The following is a 24,862-nucleotide window of genomic DNA, read 5'->3' as shown; positions in this document are numbered from 1 at the left end:
TCACTTTTTCTCCATTTGTAAATCACAATTTCATTTTGTCAACCTTAATTGCATCTAATTTCACACCCAATTGTTGAAATTTCTTATGTTTTCTGTAATTTCACTTTTCTCAATTTGATTTTATAAGTGTCGCTTCGAAACCTCTCCGTTTGTCCATAGATATGAAGTGAAACAAAACGAAACATGTCGAAACGAGAAAATAGACGAAACCTTTCTTGTGACTAGGTGTGCCATACCACCTAGCCACACCCCAAGCATGTCCTACGCGGAGCAGTCCCAATGGGCCATGCACTACAAGTGAGACTTGATGATTGTGTGTCATAACTAAGCCTAAGGCTTTCTTATATTGACCTCTATGTTTAGCCTAGGCTTAATAATAGCTAGTAACCCTATTTTGGACTATAACTATAGCATTTCAGTATAAGCCCTAACCCATGTGGGACTTGTAATCTTGGGTTAACCTAACCGCGGTTAACATGTGGACATAAAAAGTAGAAAATGTGGGAGAGAATAATAGGAAAGCATAAGGAGAATAAAAGTAGGAATAGCTAATTAGAGTCTTTTTGTATATAGTATGATGCCAAGGATACTGGGGAGATGGTGCATCTATATAAGGGGTCTCACTCTTGTTTTACAGATGAGTTCAAAAGCTAACTTTCATTGAAAGTTTGAAATTTTGTTTTTTCAATCATGGGGACTGAGATGCATTTTACAATGATCTCTTGGTAAAGTGCATCAACATAAAGAGTTTAAACATCGTAACAATGAAAGTCAAGAGATTGAGTCTTTCCGTGTGAGTGATCAAAAAGCATGCGATCAGAAAGATGGTTATAAAGTGTATCACATAAAGAGAGTCTTTCCGTGATGGGATACATGATAGGAGTGGAAGAAACAGGTGGCCTTCCAAGGTTTTAAGCTTGGAATCACATCGTATATTTACAAGATAGTTGTACCTCATAGCTTTGTTGGAAAAATCTTACCTTTTTTTGGGCTGTTGACACTAGTTTGACATTTGTCTTTCAACATGAAACTTGGAGGGATAGTTTTCTTATGTATTTTTGATTGGCTCGTGAGTAATCTTTTATGGCACACATGGGGACTAGCCTAGTGTGTGAGAGAAACAGAATTAGGGTTAGGTTAATGTGGGAGACATACACAGAGAAGCACAAGGGAGAGAGAGAGAGAGAGTTGTGGGGATAAGTCAACTCATGAAGCATGAGTGTGTGACTCCCCTATCACACATGTATATTGCACTAGTACACATAGTGCACTTAGTACATTAAAAGTACTAAGTGTACTATGTACTATAACTTATGGGCTTGTACACACTATAAGGGTGGGCATAACGCCTTTACCCCAACAACCTCCCACTTAAAGGCAAAGTGCCCTTAAATGAAGGAAAAGAAAAATCAGCATGTACATGATAATATACAAGGCCATATCAAGGCTGAAAATGGCCTCATCCAATGCCCATCAAGTGTCTGCAATGAGCAAACCGCTCCGGAGGCAAACTCTTCGTCAACAGATCAGCCGGGTTGTCATCCGTATGAATTTTAACAAGCTGAATTTGCTTGTTCTCTATCACCTCTCTGATGAAGTGATACTTCACATCCACATGCTTCGTCTTTGCATGAAAGACAGGGTTCTTTGCCAACTGGATGGCACTCTGACTGTCACAATGCAACAATGGAATATCCCCTGTATAACCCAAATCAACCACTAACCGAGATAGCCATAATGCCTCCTTGCAAGCCTCTGTGGCTGCAATATACTCGGCCTCTGTAGTAGATAAGGCTGTGCACTTCTGCATCCTGGATATCCATGACACAGCACCTCCTGTGAATGTAAATACATAACCGGTAGTAGACTTCCGGTTATCTGGATGACCGGCATAATCCGAATCCGTGTAACCATGCACTAATGCATCCTGTTTGCCAAAGCAAATGCACAAATCCTGTGTGCCCTTCAGGTATCTCATGACACCTTTCACTGCTTCCCAATGCTTCTTGCCAGGGTTGGCCATGTATCTAGAAACCACTCCCACTGCAAATGCAATGTCCGGCCTAGTAGCAACCATGGCATACATGAGACTGCCACAAGCTGAAGCATACGGAATCTTGGCCATATCAGCCCTGTCTCTATCTGACTGTGGGCTGTCCATAGCACTGAGTTTCACATATGGAGGCAAAGGAGTACTAGTCTTCTTCCCCCCGTCCATATTGAACCTCTGCAAGACTTTGCCAATGTATTCCTTCTGAGACAAATACAACACATGCTGATTTCTGTCCCGAAGTATCCGCATACCCAAGATGCGATTTGCATCAGCCAAATCCTTCATATCAAAGGTTTGATGCAGCCTCTGCTTCAAGGCATCCATCTCTTTACGAGATTTCCCGGCAATCAACATATCATCAACATACAAGATGAGGATCATGAGACTGCCATCCAAAGCTTTCTTGGTGTACAAGCAGTGATCTATGTCACTTCTCTTGAATTTTTGAGATTTCATGAATGTATCAAATTTATGATACCATTCTCTTGGTGCCTGTTTGAGCCCATAAAGACTCTTTTTCAGCTTGCATACAAGCTTCTCCTTTCCACTTACTGCATAACCCTCTGGCTGTTGCATATATATCTCCTCATGGAGATCACCGCGAAGAAAAGCAGTCTTCACATCCATCTGAATCAAGTCCAGATCATCATGCGCAACCAAAGCCAACACAGCTCTAAGTGTGGTCATTTTGACCACTGGAGAGAAGATCTCCTCAAAGTCCACACCATATTCCTGCTTGAAGCCCTTAGCCACTAACCTGGCTTTGTATCTTGGCTTTGCATCTGGTGCAACTTTGAGCCTGTAAACCCACTTGCATGGCAAAACCTTCTTGCCTGCAGGCAAATGCACCAACTTCCATGTTCCATTTTTGTGCAGAGAATCCATCTCTGACTTCATGGCACGCTCCCAAAGAGCCTTGTCTACCCTCTGTAAAGCCTCTTTATAACATGAGGGCTCCCCATAGTCAGTGAGCATCAAGTAGTCAACCCCTGGAACAAACCTGTCAGGGGCTCTGGAGGGTCTTGTGGACCTCCGTACCCAATGACCATCATTTGCAGGTTGCTGTCCAGCCTGCATATCACCCATTGGTGGCTCCTGTTCCATGCCATAAGGCTGAAATATCATGCCGGGTATATCCTCTAACTGTGGTATATCCATAGGGATATCTTCTGCCATCTCTGGCTGTCCATTTGGACCATTTTCAGCACCATTTAAGGGCTGGTTTTCCTGCTGTAATGGCTGATTTACAGCCCTTTGTTGTTGTCCATGATGTCCATCATCATCAAACATGACTCTGCCAGGCTCCTGTTGCCTTGCAGGCTCCTTATACATGCATGTTTCATCAAAAATGACATCATTGCTGCGTATGATTTTTCTATTCATGGGATCCCAAAGTCTATACCCCATTTCACCTCTGTCACCATATCCTAGGAATATGCATTTGTGAGACTTAGGATCAAGTTTGGTGCGCATTTCCCTGCGTATGTGCGCGTACGCAACGCAACCAAACACTCTCAAGTGCTTGTATGATGGAGGCTTCCCTGTCCATACTTCCTCTGGCACTTTCCCACCAAGCCTCGTGTTAGGTGACCTGTTTATAAGGTGAACGGCTGTCATAACAGCTTCAGCCCAAAAACCATGAGGTAATGCAGCATGTGACAACATAGAACGGACCTTCTCCTGAATGGTCCTGTTCATCCTCTGTGCTGTCTCGTTTTGTGGAGGATCATAAGGAGTAGAGAGCTCCCTCTTGATGCCTTTAGCATCACAAAAGTCCTGAAACTGTTTGGACATGTACTCTCCACCATTGTCGGAACGCAAAGCCTTCAGTGTTTTGCCAGTTTGATTCTCAACAAGAGCAACAAACTTCTCAAACACTGAGAATGTATCACTCTTCAAACGAAGAGGATAAACCCACACCTTACGTGTGGCATCATCTATAAAAGACACAAAATATTTTGCCCCTCCCAAAGAAAGCTGAGGCATCTCACATACATCTGTATGCACAAGCTCTAACTGAGCATCTTTCTGTCCAAGAGCTTCCTTGTGGGGGCACTGTAGTTGCCTACCATATATACAATGCTCACAAAACTGAAAACTTGAAAACTTTAGAGAAGGCAAGTAACCCAAACGAGACAATTGCTCCATTCCCTTGACACTCATGTGTCCCAACCGGCTATGCCACATAGAGATTTCCGGTAGCTCGGTTGCATTTACATTAGCATGGTGACAAACACCTGCATGCATAAAGTAAAGAAGGTCCACCTTAGAGCCTCTGGCAACAACCAGTGAGCCCTTACTAATTTTCCACTTTCCACTACCAAATGTGGTAACATAATCAGCATCATCAAGCTGTCCAGTAGAAAGCAGATTCTTCTTGATCTCAGGCACATGCCTGACATCATGGAGCATAAGCTGTGAGCCATCTGAAAACACAAGCCTCACATCACCTCTGCCAAGAATCTTGCATGCATGGTTATCACCCAAATAAACCACTCCTTCATTGCCAGCAGTATACCTGACAAACAAGTCTCTGCAACCTGTGACATGAAAGGAGGCACCTGAATCAATGATCCATGAGTGCATACCATGACCACCTGTAAGAAGTGAATGGGCATCAAGTGAAGAAGTAAATAGGACCTCATCCTCACTGCCACCTGCATGTGACACATTGATTTCTTCAATCTTGACTCCACTTTTGCCCTTTGGCTTTACATCTTTGGCTTCATCCTTCTCTTTATCTTTGCCTTTTCCCTTTTCTTTTTGATCATTTTTCCATTTGTAGCATTGCTTTTTAATGTGTCCCTTCTTGCCACAATAATGGCATTCCAAATCCTTTTTGGAGCGAGACTTGCTCCTTCCCCTTTCTTGGCTTTTCCCCCTTTGCTGGGATCTCCCACGTGCATTCATTGCATTGGACTTTCCAACAGAGTTGTTTTTCCTGTTCATCTCTTCTTGAAGAAGAGCACCCTCAACATCTGCATATGACAGCATAGCATGCGAATTGCTAGTGGCTGTCCTGAATGTGTCCCAACTCTCTGGCAAAGTGCATAACAGAAAAGTGGCTTTGAACTCATCGTCCATTGCCAACTTTTGATTAATGACCTGGCTGACAATACCATTAAACTCATTTAGATGGGTTGTCATAGACGCCCCTTCCTTCATTTGAAGACCTATGAGTTTCTTCAACCAATACACTTTGCTTGAGGCACTTTGTTGGGCATACAAGTCCTGCAATCTCTGCCACATTCCCCAAGCTGTCTTCTCTTCACGAATGGTGAAAAGTAATGAGTCTGACACAGACAACATGATAGTAGATCTTGCCAGCTCATCCATATCTTCCCACTCTTCAGTAGTAAGAGAAGCGGGCATTACACCCCTTTCTTTGATAGGCTTGTGCTGCTTTTTCTGGAGCAACACATTGTAGCACTGGGTTTGCCAAATATCATAGGTATGCGAGCCTTCAAGCTTCTTGATGTGAAGCAATGAAGAGCTCTCACCTGTGGTTGCCATAGCAATATGCAACCTGTCAATGCCTGACTCCCTGCAAAAATGTGCAAACACTGCACCAAAAGCACACAAAGTGCTCACTGTTGTTCTCCCAAGCTTTATCTCCCACTGCGGAAGCACAAATGCAACTTTTCTCCCACTTTTTGTGATGAAAACACCAAAATCTGGTTGCTGCAGATTTAGGACAGCACCTTAAATGTGCTCTGTTGCCCTTCCAAAGTACTGTACAGCAGTACTAAGTGCTCACCAATGATGTACCAAACCTGTACCGGCAAGTACAGCAGCTGAAATTGAACCTTTTGGTCACTCAAAACAGAGTACAACCATGCCAAAACATATACAAATCTGTACCAAAACTGTACCAGCAGGTACAATAGCAATAAATGCTCTCCTGGCTGTCCAAATGAGTGAAAATCAGACTTTTACAGTCCCGTACATTGCATACAACAGTCCCGAACAGAAATTGGGCAAAAGCCCCTTGACTGCAAGCTGATTGTTGAGGATTCAAGGCATAAAAGTCTTGCCTGCTGCTTTGCCAAGCTCAACAAGCATACAAACTTGAAAAGCCCCTTGATTTAAGATCAATTTCTGATCATACATGGTACATTGACGCTCGTGAAGGCATCCAGAGTGTTCACGATGTTTCCCCCTGGCCACATATACATCAAATACATGAAAGCCCCTTGATTTACAGGCACATTGAATGCTTGTAAGGCATCAACACATTATCCACAGCATCAAATGCGATTGCCTGCATGCAAATCAACCAAATCGGCACAAAAGCCCCTTGATTTGCACTGCAATTTGCTGCAATTTTGCCCAAATGTGCGATTTTTCACATCATACAGCATGTATGAGTGCTTAATTGCACAATTACATCAAAAGCCCCAAATTTCGACATTCAATTTCCTGCAAATTGATCCTGATTGTGACCAATTTCCTGCAAATTGATCCTGATTGTGACCAATGTCACCCAATTTTGCCAATTTTGCTCAAAAATTGAGCAATTTGACACCTGTATCTGCTCAATTGTTGATTGTACTTGCTCAATTGCAAATCCCAAAAAAAAATTGAGGAAAATACCTTGTAATTTCTGATTTTTCTTCAATTTGCAGGCTGTTGCAGGAAAAGAGGGGTTGATGATTGCTGCTTCTGTTCTGTGCAGGTGAGGGGGCACTTCTAATGCAGGTGAGGGGACACTTCTGTGCCGGCCTAGCTGCTGCAGAAAGCTATTGCTTTTTATTATGTTTCCAGACGAGTAGGTGCTGCTGCTGCTGCCTAAGGAACTGCTGCTACTCTTCCTCTGACCTAAAGATGGATGCAGGCAAGATCGCGCAGCTGAAGGCTTTCATTCAGCTCTGCGACTCCAGCCCAGCGGTCTTGCAGGACCCTTCTCTGCGTTTCTTTCGGAATTACCTCGAAAAGCTTGATGACAGTGTGGCGAAAAACGGCCACGGCAGAGTTTAAACGACCATGCGTAAAGGTCCGCCCGTACGTGTTCGCTCGTTGACGGCGCCTGAGCAGTTGTGTGAGAGAAACAGAATTAGGGTTAGGTTAATGTGGGAGACATACACAGAGAAGCACAAGGGAGAGAGAGAGAGAGAGTTGTGGGGATAAGTCAACTCATGAAGCATGAGTGTGTGACTCCCCTATCACACATGTATATTGCACTAGTACACATAGTGCACTTAGTACATTAAAAGTACTAAGTGTACTATGTACTATAACTTATGGGCTTGTACACACTATAAGGGTGGGCATAACGCCTTTACCCCAACACCTAGCAGTTTGACAGCTTGATTCTAAATAGTGCTAGTAGGTTTGTTGACAAGGCAGGTATAGATGTGGCATAGTGCACTTTTTTTTTTTCCGAGAAAAGATCCTTTCATTAGTTATAAAAAAACGCCCACTGGGCTACAAAAAACTCTCCTGCTCATAAGAAGGCAGAGCAGAGATCCAATCAAGGTAGCTAGGGAGACTCTCCCTAAGTGCAAAAAAGTACAAATATCAGTACAAATAACTGAGAGGCTATATCATACAATAGGAGGGAGAAAAATCCAAACTGATGGCTTGTAATGCCAGCGGGGGGTACCCGCATGTAGGGTATAGAAGGGACCGCTGCACCAAGTGGTGTGAAAGGCCTGGTGCCGCAAGATCGCCACATCCGAGTCGCCTCGGATGCGGTCATACTGTCCTCGCAGGGTGTGGATCAACTCCTGCCAGATCCCCCGAACAGTCTCTGCTGGTGGCTCCAGTCTCCCCTCAAAGGCCCTGAAACACCGGGCCCTCCAGGTGAACCAGATGGTGAGGCTGCTGAGGAGCTCCCATCGTAGATCCCTCTCCTGTGTCCAGCCGGTGGACGAGAAATCCGGTGAAGGAACAAGGCGAGGCTGACCCCTAATGAATCTGATGGCCTGGCTGTCCTGCTCCGTCTCGTATCCCAGAGCAGGCCCTGACGAAGTCGAGGCATAGTGCACTTCTTAATTTGATACATGTGACATGCATACGAAAAGCATCATGGGAGTTAAGAAAGCTTCTTGATGGGCACCTTCCATTGCGGGGTCATTGTGCCAATCACATTAGAAGCATTTGATTAAACTAGGTTTAAATATGCATTATTTAGAACATGATGCTGAGAGTGTGAATGTTTTGTTTCTGTGCTTTTGCATGATATTGTGCTCTAAGAATTGGTGATCAGTACAAAAAGCTCTCAAGTATGAGGAAAGAGTTTTTTTCTATTGTGGTCATGCAAATTTACCACATTATTATTCAGTTGCAAAATAATTGTGCATACAGTACCAAAAATCATAAACAGGCAGCTGTCCTTTCAAGTGATGGGTTGATTATATGAGGTTTTCAATGTTGATGCTTTATTGTTAAAAGCATGCACACTGCCTTTGATTGCGATTGCCAGGCAGTATTTCACCAGCACATTGTTCATGCAGGTTGGACGAGTACTCCTCAATGCACTGCTGTATCCGAACATGAAGATGAATGTTCAAAAGAACACTGTGACTGGAATCTTCCATTCTGCTGTAAGCTTTATGTATCCTGATTCCTTCTCTCTTTAAGACAAGATAAAAGATGTGTTTAAGCGACTTTTTTCTTTTGCACTTTTATGTTTATGCATATTTCTGGTTAAGATGTCTTCCTTCTTGTTGTGTCATTGTAAGTATGACCCATGCATGCTTTAGATGGTATTTGTGTTTATTGTTTTATACTCGCGTTCAGCTGGATGCACTTTAGTGGCATTTAGTTGGGCGATTGGATTGCTTGGCTTGAGTAGCAATCACATGATTGCATGTTGGATCAGCTGATTTTCTTATATGATTTATGTGTTCATTTTTTTTTTCGAAAAAAAATCCTTTCATTAGTTTAAAAAAACGCCCACTGGGCTACAAAAAACTCTCTTGCTCATAAGAAGGCAGAGCAGAGATCCAATGAAGGCAGCTAGGGAGACTCTCCCTAGGTGCAAAAAAGGTACAAAGATCAGTACAAATGACTGAGAGCTATATCATACAATAGGAGGGGGGGAAAGCCAAACAGGTGGCCTGTAATGCCAGCGGGGGGTACCCACGTGTAGTGTATAGAAGGGGCCGCTGCGCCAAGTGGTGTGGAAGGTCTGGCGCCGCAAGATCGCCGCATCCGAGTCGCCCCAGATGCGGTCATACTGTCCGCGCAAGGTGTGGATCAGCTCCTGCCAAATCCCCCGAACAGTCTCTATTGGTGGCTCCAGTCTCCCCTCAAAGGCCCTGAAACACCGGGCTCTCCAGGGGAACCAGATGGTGAGGCTGTTGAGGAGCTCCCATCGTAAATCCCTCTCCTGTGTCCAGACGACGGACGAGAAATCCGGTGAAGGAACAAGCCGAGGCTGGCTCCTAATGAATCTGATGGCCTGGCTGTCCTGCTCCGTCTCGTATCCCAGAGCAGGCCCTGACGATGTCGACCAAGCAGCGGCACCCCACGTATACATGCCCTCTGGAGAGAGGGGGGTCAAAATGCGCAGCATTCTCAGCCAAATCTGCTGCGCCTGTGGACAGTCCCATAGGCAGTGTCTCTGTGTCTCCAATGGGTGGCCGCATCGGACACAGGCCGCCGGAAGACCACTGTAGAGAAGCCAGGTGCCAACTGCAGAGCCCCTGTGCGCAACTAGCCAGTGAAAAGTCGAGATCCTGCGTGCCTGTCGACTAGCCCAGAGCCTGGCCCAAAAATCCTCCAGGAACTCCTGTGAGAGTCCCTGTAGCCGCCAATGCTCCGCTGCGGCTGGAGAGACCATCCTCCTTGCAGTCAAAATGTGCCTCCCCAATCGAACAGTGTACTGGAAAAAGGTAATCTCTGTGGCCTCGGGGGACGCATAAGGATCATGCCACTCGTACTCGCCAGGGTCTCACTGGAGCCGGGCCAAGGGGCTCGCAGCATATGCCCAAATGCGCCAATCAGAGTCCACATCTGCAGGGTCTGGATCAATATGCCACTTCCGGGAAGCGGCGGCCACTACTCGTATTCTCTGAAAGATGCACTCTGCAACCAAAGGCGACTCCGCCTCCACTCTCTGAAGTCTACCCTCATCCTGGATCTCATAGTAGAGGCATCTGCCATCCTCAGTGCAAGCTCTGACAGCAATCAGGATCTCCATCTGCGTAAAGGCTCCCATCCACCGTGGGGCCGTTGGCTCGAAAGGCGTGAACCACTCCTCAGTGAGTGCCTCCTGAATGTCATCCCTCATAATCAGCCCCCCTCTGAAGTGACTCAGCCTCTCCACCTGGACCGCCTCTGGGAGACTGCAGAAGGCCTGCCAGTCTCCAAAACTGCGTGCTGGGCCTGCCGCCGGTCCCTAGGCTAGACGAGGCCGAGAACCCAGCATATGACCCTGCTCAGTGCATTTCGCGGGGCTCCAGATGAGCGGCTGTCTGGCCCGCTCCTCATCACAAGTAGGAGGTCTCTGAGAAAGCCCCGGTCTTAGCAGCTCCCAAGCTCGCAGGATGCTCAAGGCAAATCTGTCCTCCCATCCTCTACTGAGGCCTGTCCTCCTCATCTCTATGAAGATCCATTGTATCTCTAGTGCCCAAGTGCCCCTTGCTGGAGGAGCCCTAGCTTGCAGTCGCTGAAAAAGAAGCTCCTTCCAAGGCTCAGCGCCTGGAAGCAGCCCCCAAACAATAAGCTTCCCCAATAAGGCTCTACTCTGATCAACTGGATCTATAATGCCCAAGCCCCCCTGGGCCAGCGGAAGAGTAATAACTGCCCAAGCAACCTTAGCCCAGGCTGGCTGACCGTCCCGCCCAGACCAAAGAAAGTTCCTCATCATCCTCTGTACCTGGCTGATGCAAGAGCTCAAGAAAATCCAGCAAGACGTGATGTACCACATGGTCGCTAAAAGCACGTGATTTGTCACCACCACCTCCCAGCCAAGGATAGCCGAGTTGTACTCCAATACAAAAGCTTCTTCCGAATGCTCAGAAGAAGCGGGGCGATCTGCTGCTCAGGTGACAAATCAAGTCCAATCTGGCATCCCAGATACCGCACTGCTGTGCCAGGAGGAATCCATCTAAAACCCTTCTTGGCTCCATGCCGGAGTGGGAGCGCTATTGATCCAAAAGGCCACTGTCTTGCGCCAATTGATCAATGCTCCCGAAGCTGCACCAAAAACCTGTAGCGACTGCTCTGCCCTCTGAAGATTGGCCTCCTAGCCATGCAAAAATAATCCCGTGTCATCAGCAAACTCAGAATTGAGCAGGTCCTCACCCCGGATTGGGAGCTGGAGTCCTCTCAAACCAACCTCCTATGCTGTCAGATACATGCTCATAGCCTCAGCAAAGAAGAGAAAAAGAAACGGGGCGAGAGGGCACCCCTGACGGACTGATATAGTCAACGCAAAACTCGGCCCCCGTCCTCCTGCCATCAGCACCTGGCTACGAGCTGTGGAATATAGAGCCGCCACCCCTCGAATCCAGACTGGCTCAAAACCCCGGCGAAGCATAGTGCCCTCTAGGAAACCCCAATCGACTCTATCGTATGCCTTCTCAAAATCGAGAAGCATAACGACCAGGTCCTCGCCGAGAAATCTAGCTCGAGCGGTCGCCTCCCAGAAGGTGAAAATGTTGTCAAGGATACTGCGCTCCTTGACGAATCCCGTCTGGGTAGCATGAATCAACTCCCCAAGGAAGGGCTGGATCCTCAAACTCAAGGCCTTGGCTAGGACCTTGTAGATAGTATTGAGGATCGTGATAGGTCTCCATTGTCGAATATCATCAGACACTCCCTCCCCCTTGGGGATAAGAAAGATCAAGCCCTCTGAAAAGCTCTGTGGCATCACCCCAGTGTCCAAAACATACTGAAAGCCCCTGCGGAGGCTTGGCCCCAAAATGTCCCAATAGCGCATAAAAAAGGCAGGCGTCAATCCGTCCTCCCTAGGGCAACTATGGCGCGGAAGGACCCTCAAAGCCTCAACAAGCTCATCCTCTAAAAGAGGCTCACCCAGAACTGTGCCCATACGATTTGTGACTCTCCTTTGTACATGGGCCCACACAGTCTGTCTGCAAGCATCACGTGCCTCCGTGGCTGGCTTCGCTGAGAGCAGGTCTCGATAGAACTCAGTGGCAATGGCTCTAATCTCCTCGGGCTCAGTGGCTAACGAGCCGTCCGGCCTCCTGAGCTGGCGTACACCTGCTCGAGCATGGCGGGGTCCGGTAATCTCAAAGAACTCCCCAGTCACTCTATCACCAAGCTGCGTCCATTGTGAGGCCTGGCGATGATAGTAGAACTCATGTCTCTGCTCCTCTGCCTCTCTAACCTCCTGGCGTGCCTGGCTCAGCTGGGACGCCACCCACTCACATGTAGGCTGCTGCTCCTGAAGGCGCTGGAGCGAGGCAAGGCTACGTCTCAAGCGGCGCTCCCGCTCTCGTGTCTCTCCCAGCCGTGTCAAGGCTACTGCGTGCAAGAAAGAGCTGAGCTCGATGAGTCCCTGGGCACACTGGCCTGCTGCATCCAGGTCAGAGCTCTGACTATCATGCCATATCCTCTCAATGTCCTCAGAAGAAAGACTGGAATCTGTAAGTATCCTCTCTGGGATCCTCAACTGCAAGCTGGTCTCCCGTCCCGAACCTGTCGCCCACATAGAAGCGATCAATCTGTGATAGATTAGTCCCTCCCTGCCGGCGATCCGACCGAGATAAACTAAGACTGTCCTGAGAGTGGGAGAAAGCCTCATGCTGCCATGCATCAATAATCCGCAGTGTCATGCAAAATCGCTCCCAAGCTGCAAGCTCCGTGCCGTGCACTGTAACATGACTGCCTCCCACCCTATCGGCCGGGTCCTCAAGCATGTTGAAGTCTCCTCCGACACACCAATGTGCGGCCTCGGGCAATGCATCTGTAACAAGGATCCAGAACTCTGCTCTGGCACTAGCATGGTTGGGCGCATAGACATTGAGCACGCCAAAGAGCTCATCGTGCATCCTCAGAATAACATACTGTGCTCTACCAGGCACAATGACCCCGCGATCCACAATGGCCTGCCGCCATGCATCCACAATGACCATACATACTCCTCCCTGCCCACCCAAGGGGCCAAACCCTGCAAACCAAAATGTGTCCCATCTGCCAGGCATCACAGAACCATATCTCCGAATCCTTCTCTCACTCAAATGGTGCTCCTACATCATCAGAATATCAATACTGCCCCCAACCAGGCATCTCTGAAGCTCCTGCCTCAAGCATCCATGATAGCGTACATAGTGTGCGCCGCCAAGGCCCTGTACATTCCATGAGATGATCCTCATGGATGACCTGCTGAGGTGGAGGCTGTCTCAGCCATACGGCGGGCCTTCGCAAGCGGCTTGGATGGAGAGAAGTCCCCATCCGAGCGGCTACGAATCTGCCCACCCGGTGTGCTGCAAGAATCTCGGATCAGGCGCCAGTGGTTGTGTCCCATGGCGACTGCCTCCCGCTCAGAGAGAGCAACCTCGTGTATACATACATATCCAGGGTCGTGTGTTGGGTCCGCCACTATGCGAACCACCAAGTGGCGAATCCCGGAGGCATCCGCACTCCCGGAATCAAAGAAGTGAGCCAGCTCCGAGAGTCGGCCTATCACGTCTGTCACCTCCAGATCGCTCACATGATATGAAAACTCAACTGCCTAAGTCTTCAGTATGCTAAGAGCGAGATCCAGAGTCCACTCCCTGTCACTAGTGCCACAGAGAGGGAAGGAGAAGGCCACCGCTGAATCAAGTGCCTCCTTCCCTCGGGCCGGAGGTATCACCACATGCACTCTGATGGGTGCTGGCTCATGGGGGCCCTGTGCTCCAAAAAGCCGTGTGAAGGAGTAGTCAAAAGCCTCCAAGCGCTGACTAGTGTCGAGCCTACTCAGCCGACTGCGGATAGAGGATATCCGTGAAGCCCGAATCGGCATGGTAGGTCTCCTCTGCGGTGCTCGCGCAAGGTCGGTGCTTAGTGCCCGCCGAACAGCAGGTGAGCGCCAGGGTACTGTCGGGGCCTCCCGAGGAGCTGAGGCGAGCGGAGGGGGAGGGGGGGGGGAGAAGGGGCCGCTGACAAAACGGGAGCGGGAACGGGAGGAGGCGAAGGCGGAAGCGAGGCGGGAGGGGGGGTCGAGGCGAAGGAGGGGGTGCTGGCATCTCCAGGTCCTCAGTCTGCGCTGGGGTCTCCTCCTGGAGGGGAGCAAAGCTGTTCCTCACTGGAACCCAGTGATGCTGAGACTGTGACTGCTGCTGCATCGGCCTCTGGGCCTGCTGCTGTGGCTGTCTCCCTCTACGGCGCCCCTGTCCATGCTGCCAATCCGAGGTATCTGTGGGCTGAGCAGGTGTCCCGGAGGCTGCTTGCCGAGCCGCATCTGTGGGCGGGCCATCGGGGGCCTGTTGCTGCGGTGAAGGTCGGGGTCTCCTACGAGGGAAGGCCTTGGCCACCTGCCTGCATATAAAACACTGGTTCGGGAGCCCCGAGAACTCCACTCTTTAATCGATCCATCCCCCCCCCTATCCTAGGTAACTGAATGATGTTCGGAAGAGAGGAGATGTCAAGAACCAGAACTCTGACCAAAGGCAGGCCAGCTGCTCTAGCCACCACTGAAGCTGCTGTGGGACCAGTCTCAAGCACCGAACCCACCAATGCTCCTATCCTGGAAAGGAGCGGAAGGTACTCGCGGCGGAGTCCAGGGAAGCAAACTGTGACATGAAATAGGTACTCTCCCTGCTCGGCTGCTGTTGGGTCGAAGCCATGTTGCCAAGGTCTGAAGAAGGCCCGAGCGCCCCTGATGTCAAAGCGACTCATGGCTAGGACTTGGGCCACGCTCTAGGCTGTCTCGAACTCAATCTGGTAGTGTCCGCGGCCCAGTAGCTGAACGTCCAGGATCTTGCTCACATTTGCAAGAAGGCGGGCTTGGAGAAGATCTCGGATCTCCCCTCTGCTAGGGCGAGTGCCGACTATACGGCAGATGGTGGAATGTGCCTGGAGGCGTTCCACCTCTGTGGCGAGGCTCGCTTCCTCTTCTGGCAAAAGAGAAAGCCTGATGGGGGTATCCACAGGGGCGGGCGAGGGGGCTGCGGAAGAGTCCCTCTGAGGTGGGGCGGGAGGAGTCTCCATCAGTGTCTGAAGCTTTGTTGAAGGCGAAGCGAAAATGGAAAGCCCTGCAAGATCCGAGCTGCACAAGAGGCGGAGCGGGGAGGGGCAGAAGAACAACGGGGGGCGAACAGAAAATGAGGGGAGGGGATTAAAAACAAAGGGCCGCGGGGGGGGGGGGGGGGGGGGGGGGGGGGGATGAAAAAAAATGAAAAAAGGGGGGGGACGAAGGAGACGGAGCAGGGGGGGGCTGGCGCGAATGAACAGAGGCGGGGGGGGGGGGGGTGGCGCGAATGAGCAGAGGCGGGGGGGGGGGGGGGGGCGAATGAGAAGAGGCGGCGAATGAGCAGAGAGACGGGGGGGCGCTAATGAGCAGAGGCAGGGGGAGTAGGCGCGAAGGCAGACAGGAGGCAGGGAGGGGTGTGCGTGCAGGCTGCAGCGCGAGTAGGGGGGGAGCGGAAGCTTCAGCGAGCGCATCGAATGTGTCAATGGGATAGATTTATGTGTTCATTCGTCATGGAAGGAGCACTTATCTTGCTTACATAACGTATTTGAACGATGCAAACTTTTATCGCATATCCTTAAACCCTTTCAAGTACCAATGTTGGGTAAAACACGGAGTGATTCTTGGGCATGTAGTGTCCAAGAATGGGATTTCCATTGACGAAAAGAAAGGATCCAAAGATCCATGCTGAGTTTGGATCATGGGTAGATCACCCAAACTTTATGGTGTTCATGAATAAATCACTAAGGTTTTGGGTTGTGATGAATTGATTGAGGTCAGTCCTATTACATGACTTATTAGAGGCTGGCACAGTTTAAATGTTGACCTAATCTGGGGATTCAGGAGACAATACATGGCATGAAACAATGTAAATTTGAATAATAAGAGGAAACAAGCATGTGCCATAGAGTTTTAGCTTTTAGAATTGGCACATAGATGGCATCAGATCTCTTATTGACAAAAGTAGCAGCTATGACCAAAGGTTTTCTTCTCAGTTAGGGCACAAATTACCATATAGGATTGCATAGATTGTTTTTCAAAAAGGATAGTTGTATTATGTATATTATTTCATGTCTAGATCAGAAGCCCCCAAAGAAAAGACTTCTTCAAAAGAACAATCTTTGCTGGTGAAGCCATTGACGAAGACTAGAATTCTATATAATCCATGTGGCAGAAGGCTATAGGGAAGGGTTTTTACAAGCATAGTTGCATCCAAATGTCATTCAAACGTTTTGAAATGGTTTGAAATGTTTAAGAAACCTTTTTGAATGTTTGAAAACCAACTGGAGGTCAAATATGTTTGTTATGTAAAATCTGCGCATCAATACTCACGGTCACCAACACTGCACCTGCTCACCTGGTCTTACACGCTTCCCAAACTGCTTGGCACTGCTGTTAACCGTAGTTTTTTTCACACTCGTATGGAAAATATTCCATACTTCCATACCCGTATGCGTATGGTCACGTATGGAAAAACTTTTCATACTCGAGCCAAAAAAGAAAATGTTTTGAATCTTTTCTAGACATAAAGATTAATTGTCAATGTGTGAAAGTCATGATGGATGAAACATGGTCAATTTGTGAAAACCATGATAGACCATCTATCATGGCTTTCACATATTTTAAGTCTCTCATGGTTCACTTCTTTGAAAATGGCATGTCTACCCTTTAATTTAAGAATCAAGAATGAAATCCCACGTATGGAATTTCTCCAAGGTTTGAACCATACTTATTTCATAGTTCCAGACTCATACACGTATGTCGTATGGTTGCCATATGAAAAAACTATGCCTACAGGTGACAGGTTTTGGCATTTGCCCACTCCACACTCCCTAGTCCCTACTTATGTAACATGTTACGTGATACATCATTGATCATACATGTATGATGTAAACAAGTTACAGTAATATAAAGTCTGGAGTTTGGATTCTGGCTCTACATCATTTATTTTTTTCTAATCCCAAAATTTTTGCAGTTTCAAGTTTTTTTGGTTTTTTGTGTCATATGTAGCATTTTTTTCCTTAAATTTAGGGTGCCGTATGGTATCCAACATATGGAATTTCTTGGGTGTGAACCATACTTTTTTCGTACTTCCATACCCGTATGTGTTTGCCAGATGGTTGCCGTATGGAAAAACTATGCCGTTAATTGTGACTTGGTGTTCTTCTAAGGTGTGCATTGCATGGAATTTTTATTTTTATTTTGTGGCAAGGGAATTAAGCCTGCTGTTTTTAAATATCATTTTTTAAATATGCAGTGTTTTTTTCCCTTCTTTCTGCATTTGTACATTTTTAGCCACCATGTCTCGGCCCTGGATCAGCCAACTGAAATGCAATTTTTGTGGGACCATGCATCATGGCAACCTTAAGCCTGTGAGGGCCCATCTAGTGTATTTGAAAGGTCATGGCATTGGGCCATGCTGTGCAACTAGATGTTTATAATGCTTCTTCCATGGAAGAGAAAATGCATGACATGAGGAGCCTCAAGACAGTGGGGAGGAATCCTTGTAGAGAACAAGGGCGGATGCTTGTGGAGACATGAAAAATGAGACAGTGGGGAGGAATCCTTGTAGAGAACAAGGGCGGATGCTTGTGGAGACATGAAAAATGAGACACACGTGGAGAGCTAAGGACCTATTGACACTGTTTGGGCTCAATGTGAGAGAACAACACGGGGCCCACATGCAAAAGCCAAAATGAAGAACACTGCATTATACTTATGGAAGGATCTTTTCTTTGGGGGCTAGGCTAACAATGTCAGTTATGATGGTTAATGCTAGAGATCTAGTTATGTTTACATCAAGTTTATGATAGAGAGTAGAGTCCAGGTGGGCTGGTTCTGTTAGGCTTTAGAAAGCCCAACGGTCCTCAATGTAGTTGGCCTTGGTGGGTGAGTCCTCTTCTCACGTTCTTCATCATCACATTCACTTCCTGCAAGATAGGCCTTTTGGGCCTTGTTTCTATAAAAACAATCTTTTTCTTTGTGGTTGGGTTTCCCACAGAAGTTACAAGACTTCTTGAGAAATCCTTCTTCACTTGAGCTCCCTTGGTGAAAGTCTTGAATCCAGCTTTTTTGAATGAACCACTTTTGTCGTAGAAAGCTCCACTTGGATGCCATGTCTCTATCTCCACAAGCTTTGGAGAAGGAATATTGGTGAGGGAGTTTACTATGTTTCATAGTCTTCTTGTGGAAGACTCTTTAAGAGCATTGCAATGCATACATCTTCATCCATATTGATTTTTATACCAACCAGTTGAGTAAGTAAGCTCTTCATGTAGTTTAGGTGTGCATGCATAGAATCTCCAGAGTTCATTTTTAACTCAAAATACTTGATTAGCAAGCTGATTTTGGAACTTTTAGCCTGTGTGCCAAAGAACTTTTCTAGCTCTTCCCAAGTCTCAAATGAAGTATCCTTACCATCCAAGTGATGGATAAATTGGTCATGCAATCCCAAGGCAATGATGGCGAGGACCTTCTAGTGATAGGTTTCTTCTCCTTGCCATGTGTGGAAGTTCATCCCATCAAACTTGAAATCCACTCGTGTGCCCATGATTTGTGAATGAGATAGAAAGGTCTTACCACTTGATCTAGTACACCAATGGTAGTGTCTAAACCCTTCACAAATGGTTTTGATTAGTGCTAAACAAAGATTAATCAATGAACGTCAAACACACTCCCAAAAAGGATAAGCAATGTGAAGTGATACAAGATTGTAGGAGGTCCTCAATGATATGAATAAACCCTTAGTGGTCCCCAATGACTGAGTTTGATAGCAATTAATCATTGATTGATAAAGGTTAATTTTCTCGTTGCATAGTAGAGAAATAACCAGATTTGACCAATCAAATTTAAGCACCAAATGATGGGGTTTTTATGATTTGAAGTGATAGGGGATTGTAGCAACACCCTAATTGCAAGAATGCATCACCAATGGTGGGATAATACTGAGATTAGGTTCAATTAATCTTTGTTTAGTGAAGATAGTTCACTGCTATGAGAGTAGAGAATGGGGCAATTTGGAGTGATGATTTTGAGAAGATATGCAATCATGAGCTAAAAATTACTTTTGGGAAATCCAAAAGAATGAGGAGATTTGTGCCTTCCTGTAAAAGTGCCACAGCCTCCACCAGAAACTCCTCTCAATGTCAAAGGTAATACCATAGGACTCCCAATGAGGTCTAAAGGTAGGGATTCTCTGAATCTATCCCAAGACAAGCTGCCTGGCATTCCTCACAGTGTAGCTCTAGAAAGGTAAACTTTTCATCGGATTGGTGGCATCCATCTGTTTCCACTCATCATCAGGATCCCAAGGCAAATGTCTGATAGGGCATCCACCAAATAGCCAAAGGCAAGAAGCATTTGTGATCATCTTAGGAGGGGAGGGGGGGGGGTGTAATATAAAAGTGCTTCCTGCTTTGACAACAACTCTCACGGGCCGAACCACTGGGCCCTCAACCATATCCTGCACCACACATTTATCCAACTGCCACCCATTGTGAACAGAAAAGAAAAATGGTACCTTAGGGGAGATCCATAATCTGGAGAGGAACACCGGTCCGTGAAAAAACCCCAAACTACAAGTGAGGAGATCCATCCAGAAAAGCCGAGTTGGGTATGGCTGCATCAACTTGCATAATCCTCTAGCTCCCCAGTGCTGAGTAAGGCCAACCCTCTGATCCTCCGTGAGGCTCTTAAGCCTGTTCTACAATAGGACAAAAGGAAAAAACATCTCCCAAGAAGCCCAATGGATATGTGTGGTGGCGCCAAGAGATCTACCATGCTCATCCACGATCAAATCATTCCACAAAATGGGCTGTCTGTAAGCCTCCTCAATAGACCGAAGAGGTATATGAACTAGAAAACTTCTCATGCACTCCCAAGCCCGAAGAAGGGACCTAACTAGAGGGGAGGAGGGGGGCGGTGATCTGCCCCAGAAAAGATGAACTGTGAGCTGTAGAGCCAGTCGCCACCCCTGACTCGAGTGCATCTCATAACCTGTTGCATGAGAAAGTCCTTCCAAGGCCCAGTGCCAGGAAGAAATCCTCGGACACTCAACTTGCAAAGCAATGCCTTACACTGCACCTCTAGGTCAATGATATTCAATCCCCCCCTCATTCTTAGGTTTGATAATGGTTTCCCAAGCAACTCTAGCCTGGGTGTGTGTAGTGCCATCCAACCCTGACCACAAAAAGTTCCTAATGAGGCAGCGAAGTTGGCCAATGCATCTTCTATGAAAAACCCAACACGAGGTGATGAAACAGGCCGCGGTCAGCAGCACTTGGTTAACCACCAACACTCTGGATGCCACATCAAGCTTCTTGCTGCTCCAATGCTGAAGTTTTCTCTTAATGCTCATGAGTACAGGTGCAAACTGCTGTGCTGGGGAAATGACAACCAAGGTACCTGGCAGTACATCCTCTCTCAATCCAAATAAACCCCACATCTAAGTCCCAATCTATCTGTGGGGAGTCACTGACCCAAAATCCAACAGACTTATGCCAATCAATGTTGGCACCTGCAGCCAAACAAAACATATTTAGGGCTGTCCGAAAAGCACAAAGACAAGCATGTGAGGCCTCTAGAAACATTGTGGTGTCATTTGCTAACTCATCCTCTCTGCATAAAGGCAATTTCAGACCCGTGACACTTGGGGTGGCCCGAAGAAATTTTCTCATGGCCTCTGCCACAATGAGAAAAAGTAGGGTAGCAAGGGGACAACCTTGCCGCACCGAGCAAGAAATTTGAAGGCGCTCACTTCATTCCCCTCGGGCCAAAACCGTGCTATGGACCTCTCTATAAAGGCAAGAGACCCCTCTGATCCAATCCTGGGAGAATCCCATCATATGTGCCATTGTGCCTTCCAAAAAAAACCCAATCCACTCAGTGCTTTTTCAAAATCCAACAGAAGGATGGCAAGGGGTTGGTGGCTAGCTTTAGCCCACTCAATAGCTTCCCAAAATGAAAAAAATGTTATAAAAAATACTCCTTCCTTGGAGAAAACCATTCTGTGTGTCATGAATGATCCTTTGGAGGACCGGTTGCAGCCTCATGCTCAGAGCCTTAGCTAGGATTTTATATGCTGAACCTAATAACGTAATCGACCTCCATTGCTTGAGGTTAGTCTTATCCCCACCTTTTGGGATAAGGCCCTCCGTAAGATGGGGTGGCATCATACCTGGACACCACATCTTGTGCAAGGCAAGAGTGATCTCATCCCCAGTGTGATCCCAAAACTGAATAAACAAAGATAAGGAGAGATCTGTAATGTGTTTGGGCATGCACTCCCAAACTGCTGTGCAACATCTTTGTGCGGAGAGGGTGCCTCTGCAGACAAGAAAATCCGATAAAAATATGAGGCAATACTCCTCACCGTATCCGGTTCAGTCTGAATAACTCCCATCAAGTCCTGCAAACACCCGACAGATTCCATGCTACTATGGGTAGCTCTATGTGAGGAGAAGAATTGTGTGTTGCATCTGCCACCCATCTGTACCCAGAATGCCTCAGTAGCGTGAAACGAGAACTCAGAACGCCTATCCAAGACCACTTGCAGCTCAGCTCTGATTGTAGATAAAAGATCTGAAATCCAAGGAGAATGAGGATGCTTCTCATGTTCCCTATGAAGCGCCGCAATCCTCCGTCTTCTTCGAGGCCATAGTCGCAAAGATTTTAAAATTTCTTGAAGTTCATATTGGTAATCAGTACATTTTGCTCACATGGAGACATGGGTGGCTGCTGCTATTGTACTACTGTATAAGCGATCTTGACATGCCGTGGTATATGCTCACACATGCTCACACTCCCATACTAACCTAGGGATGCTAGCCTGTAAGAGCAAAAAATGATGCTACTACAATTGTGTTTGATTCAAGTTGTCTTATCTCTGCCTAGCCATTGAGGCATCCTGTCCCTATCTATGTGCCACATTGTTAATGCCAAAGTTGCATCGAAACACATTTTGGGCTTTTTAAACCCCAAAATTGTTTAATTCGGCACATCTGCAATTGCATGTGCACCACCACGTATATGCTCCATAGTTACGGGAAATGACTGGAATGGCACTCCTACAGGCAGCAAAATGGTGTTTCCCCTTTGCTTGCAGCCCAAAACGCGGGATATGGGCAAGGGGAAATATTTCCCCCTACGGTTTCCCCCTTTTCCCTAGTATTGCCTGGTGTTTCCCCTCCAAGACCCCCAATTTAATGGTAGTGTTAACTTCTTTTTTGTTCCTTCTCCTCACGTATCTTCTTTCCTCCAATCTCCAATCTCCAATCGTATACTCATACTAGTTTCCTTCTCTCCCACTTCTTCTCCCCCTCCCCTTTATTTTGTGTCTCCCTTTATGATGTGGTGTTTCCTTGTTTCACGCTTCCTAAAATTGCCATTTCCATTTCCATTTCCGTAACTATGATTTTCTCACGTGCGCTTGCGTGCTACCCTACTACTCCATTCTCTCCAACCCCATTAACAAGGAACCAAATGTATTTCCAAGGTGTGTAATACATAAAATTTGCTGGTTTTGTAGGAAAAAATAGCATACTGGTTTTTTTTGGCATTTTGTAGATATAATTTGGTTTTTGTGATCAACAAATGTCCGACCTTTTGCACCAGGTGCACCAGGAGTCCTACACATTTCAGGGTCTCAGCATCAGTGGCCCCGTTGTCCGCTCTGACCCCACACCCAAACTAACCAGAGGTGTGAGATCATTAGCAACATCATGGCCTGACACATTTGGAGTGCTAGCTGCAGCAAGGCTAACGAGGGTCCTCTCACCCCTCCAGCAGGGCCATCAGCGGCATTTGGACAAGCATTATCCACACCTTGCGTGCACATTGGGATCGAGTAGCACGAGATTCGGACTGCATGATGCGGGAACGCCACAGCCATCCTGCGTACTTGGAGTAGTGGCCCGTTCCTTGCCAACAAGGATGTTGACATCACTTGGAACTATAGGCCCCAAGTGCCCCCCCCCCCCCCCCTCAAAAAAAAAAAACATGATGCTTTCTCCCTCTGAGAGCATCCAGACGAGGAGGGAGCACCCCCTTTGCTCTAAGCATTTACTTCTACGGAGGGTTCAACCTCTGTTGGAAGGTCATGGCTTGGCTGTCTACATACCACATGAGATAATGAGATCATATCAGTTTTCATGGCTTGGAAGGGATTAGAATGGTGGAGGTTAAGCGCGCAGTGGCATTAACACTCTTGGGATGGGTGACCTCCCGGGAGGTGGCCCCCAATTTCCAACATGGTATCAGAGCCAAGCCAGGAAGGGTATGTTGGGATGTTGTTAGCGGAACTGCTTGACTTGCAATTCCTCTCGGTGGAGCTGAACGAATGTCGAATGCGTGTACAACCAATTGCCCTCCCCCCCCTCCCCCAAACAGGATGTAGTCTCCCTCTGAGAGCGGCCAGACGAGGAGGGAGCACCCCCTTCTTTTCTCTAAGCATTTACTTCTACGGAGGGTTCAACCTCTGTTGGAAGGTCATGGCTTGGCTGTCTACATATCACATGGGATAATGAGATCATACCAATTTTTGTGGCTTGGAAGGGATTAGAGTGGTGGAGGTTAAGCACGCAGTGGCGTGAACACTATTGGGATGGATGACCTCCCGGGAAGTGGCTCCCAATTTCCAACATGGAATTAGAGCCAGGGAGGGCATGTTGGGATGTTGTTAGCGGAGCTGGTTGACTTGCCAATTCCTCTCGGTGGAGCTGAACGAATGCTAAATGCATGTACGACTAAGAAGGCTATGTCGTGCTAGTATGCTCGGAGTAATAACTAGCACGCGGGCATATGCTAGAATAACTGAGTGACATCTCTGTGAGCGCAGGTAGAGCTCTGAGCCAAGTGTCCTTACAGCCTCTGGGTACCCTACGTCTTGGTCATCGAGGGAGGGTGTTGGAAGGTCATGGCCTAGCCGTCTACATACCACATGCATAGTGCCAAGGATAATGAGATCATACATAAATAATAGAAGACTAGGGCCATTTTCATGCCTCCATCAATTTTCGTGGCTTGGAAGGGATTAGAGGGGTGAAGGTTAAGCGCGCAGTGGCGTGAACACTACTAGGATGGGTGACCTTCCGAGAAGTGGCCCCCAATTTCCAACCACCTCTACAGTGGGTCGTTGTCCACCCATGGTGGACGAGACATTTGTTTGTAACTAATAGAAGGATCTTCTTGTTAGAAAAGCAAATGGTTTTCTCCCTTGCTTTCTCCAATGCATCTGCACATTCTTAATCCATGTGATGGAGAGAATTAAGGGAATCAGATCCACAAATCAAGGGAAAGAATCATGGAGTACTTATGCCTATATAAGAGGCATTCATATCATGCCTAACGTACTCTCTCGTATTATCATTATGTTGTCATTAGCTTAATCTTTTTGTGATTAGTGTTAACCATCTTGCTTAGATGCTCTCCGTGCTTACACCATGACTATCCTCATCTCATATGAGCCACCATGAATTACAACAATACCAACTAAAACATCCCTTGCAGGACTCGGCTACAGGTTGCTGAAGCCCATAGCTACAGGACTGCTCTCCGACCAAAGAATTGTAAGCACACAAGACTTCTCATTACCAAACCATAAAGCCGAATGAGCTCTCGCTTGAGCAATTGGGCTAGAGGGTTTTACAGGCTAGGCTAACCAAAACTGAGAAACCGTCAGCATCCCATACTATGAATGATCCCACCTAAGGGTGGTGTCGGATATG

The 24,862-nt window shown here is 47.2% G+C and overlaps 1 protein-coding gene across 3 annotated transcripts in view; it reads left to right on the top strand.

The window, feature by feature from the left end:
• The window catches only part of LOC147624011 (Pleckstrin homology (PH) domain superfamily protein), a 101,725-nt gene that overhangs the window by 75,540 nt on the left and 1,323 nt on the right, over positions 1 to 24,862 (top strand). For all 3 annotated transcript variants that reach the window (XM_086820696.1, XM_086820695.1, XM_086820697.1), the window contains one exon: positions 8,509 to 8,598. In XM_086820696.1, coding sequence (XP_086676822.1) covers positions 8,509 to 8,598 — 90 coding nt within the window. The remainder of the gene's footprint in view (positions 1 to 8,508; positions 8,599 to 24,862) is intronic.

This window comes from Cibotium barometz, chromosome 26 (assembly GCF_041138505.1).
Source record: "Cibotium barometz isolate CiBa-2024 chromosome 26, ASM4113850v1, whole genome shotgun sequence".
Classification (NCBI taxonomy): domain Eukaryota; kingdom Viridiplantae; phylum Streptophyta; class Polypodiopsida; order Cyatheales; family Cibotiaceae; genus Cibotium; species Cibotium barometz.
This window is presented reverse-complemented; position numbering and strand designations above follow the sequence as displayed.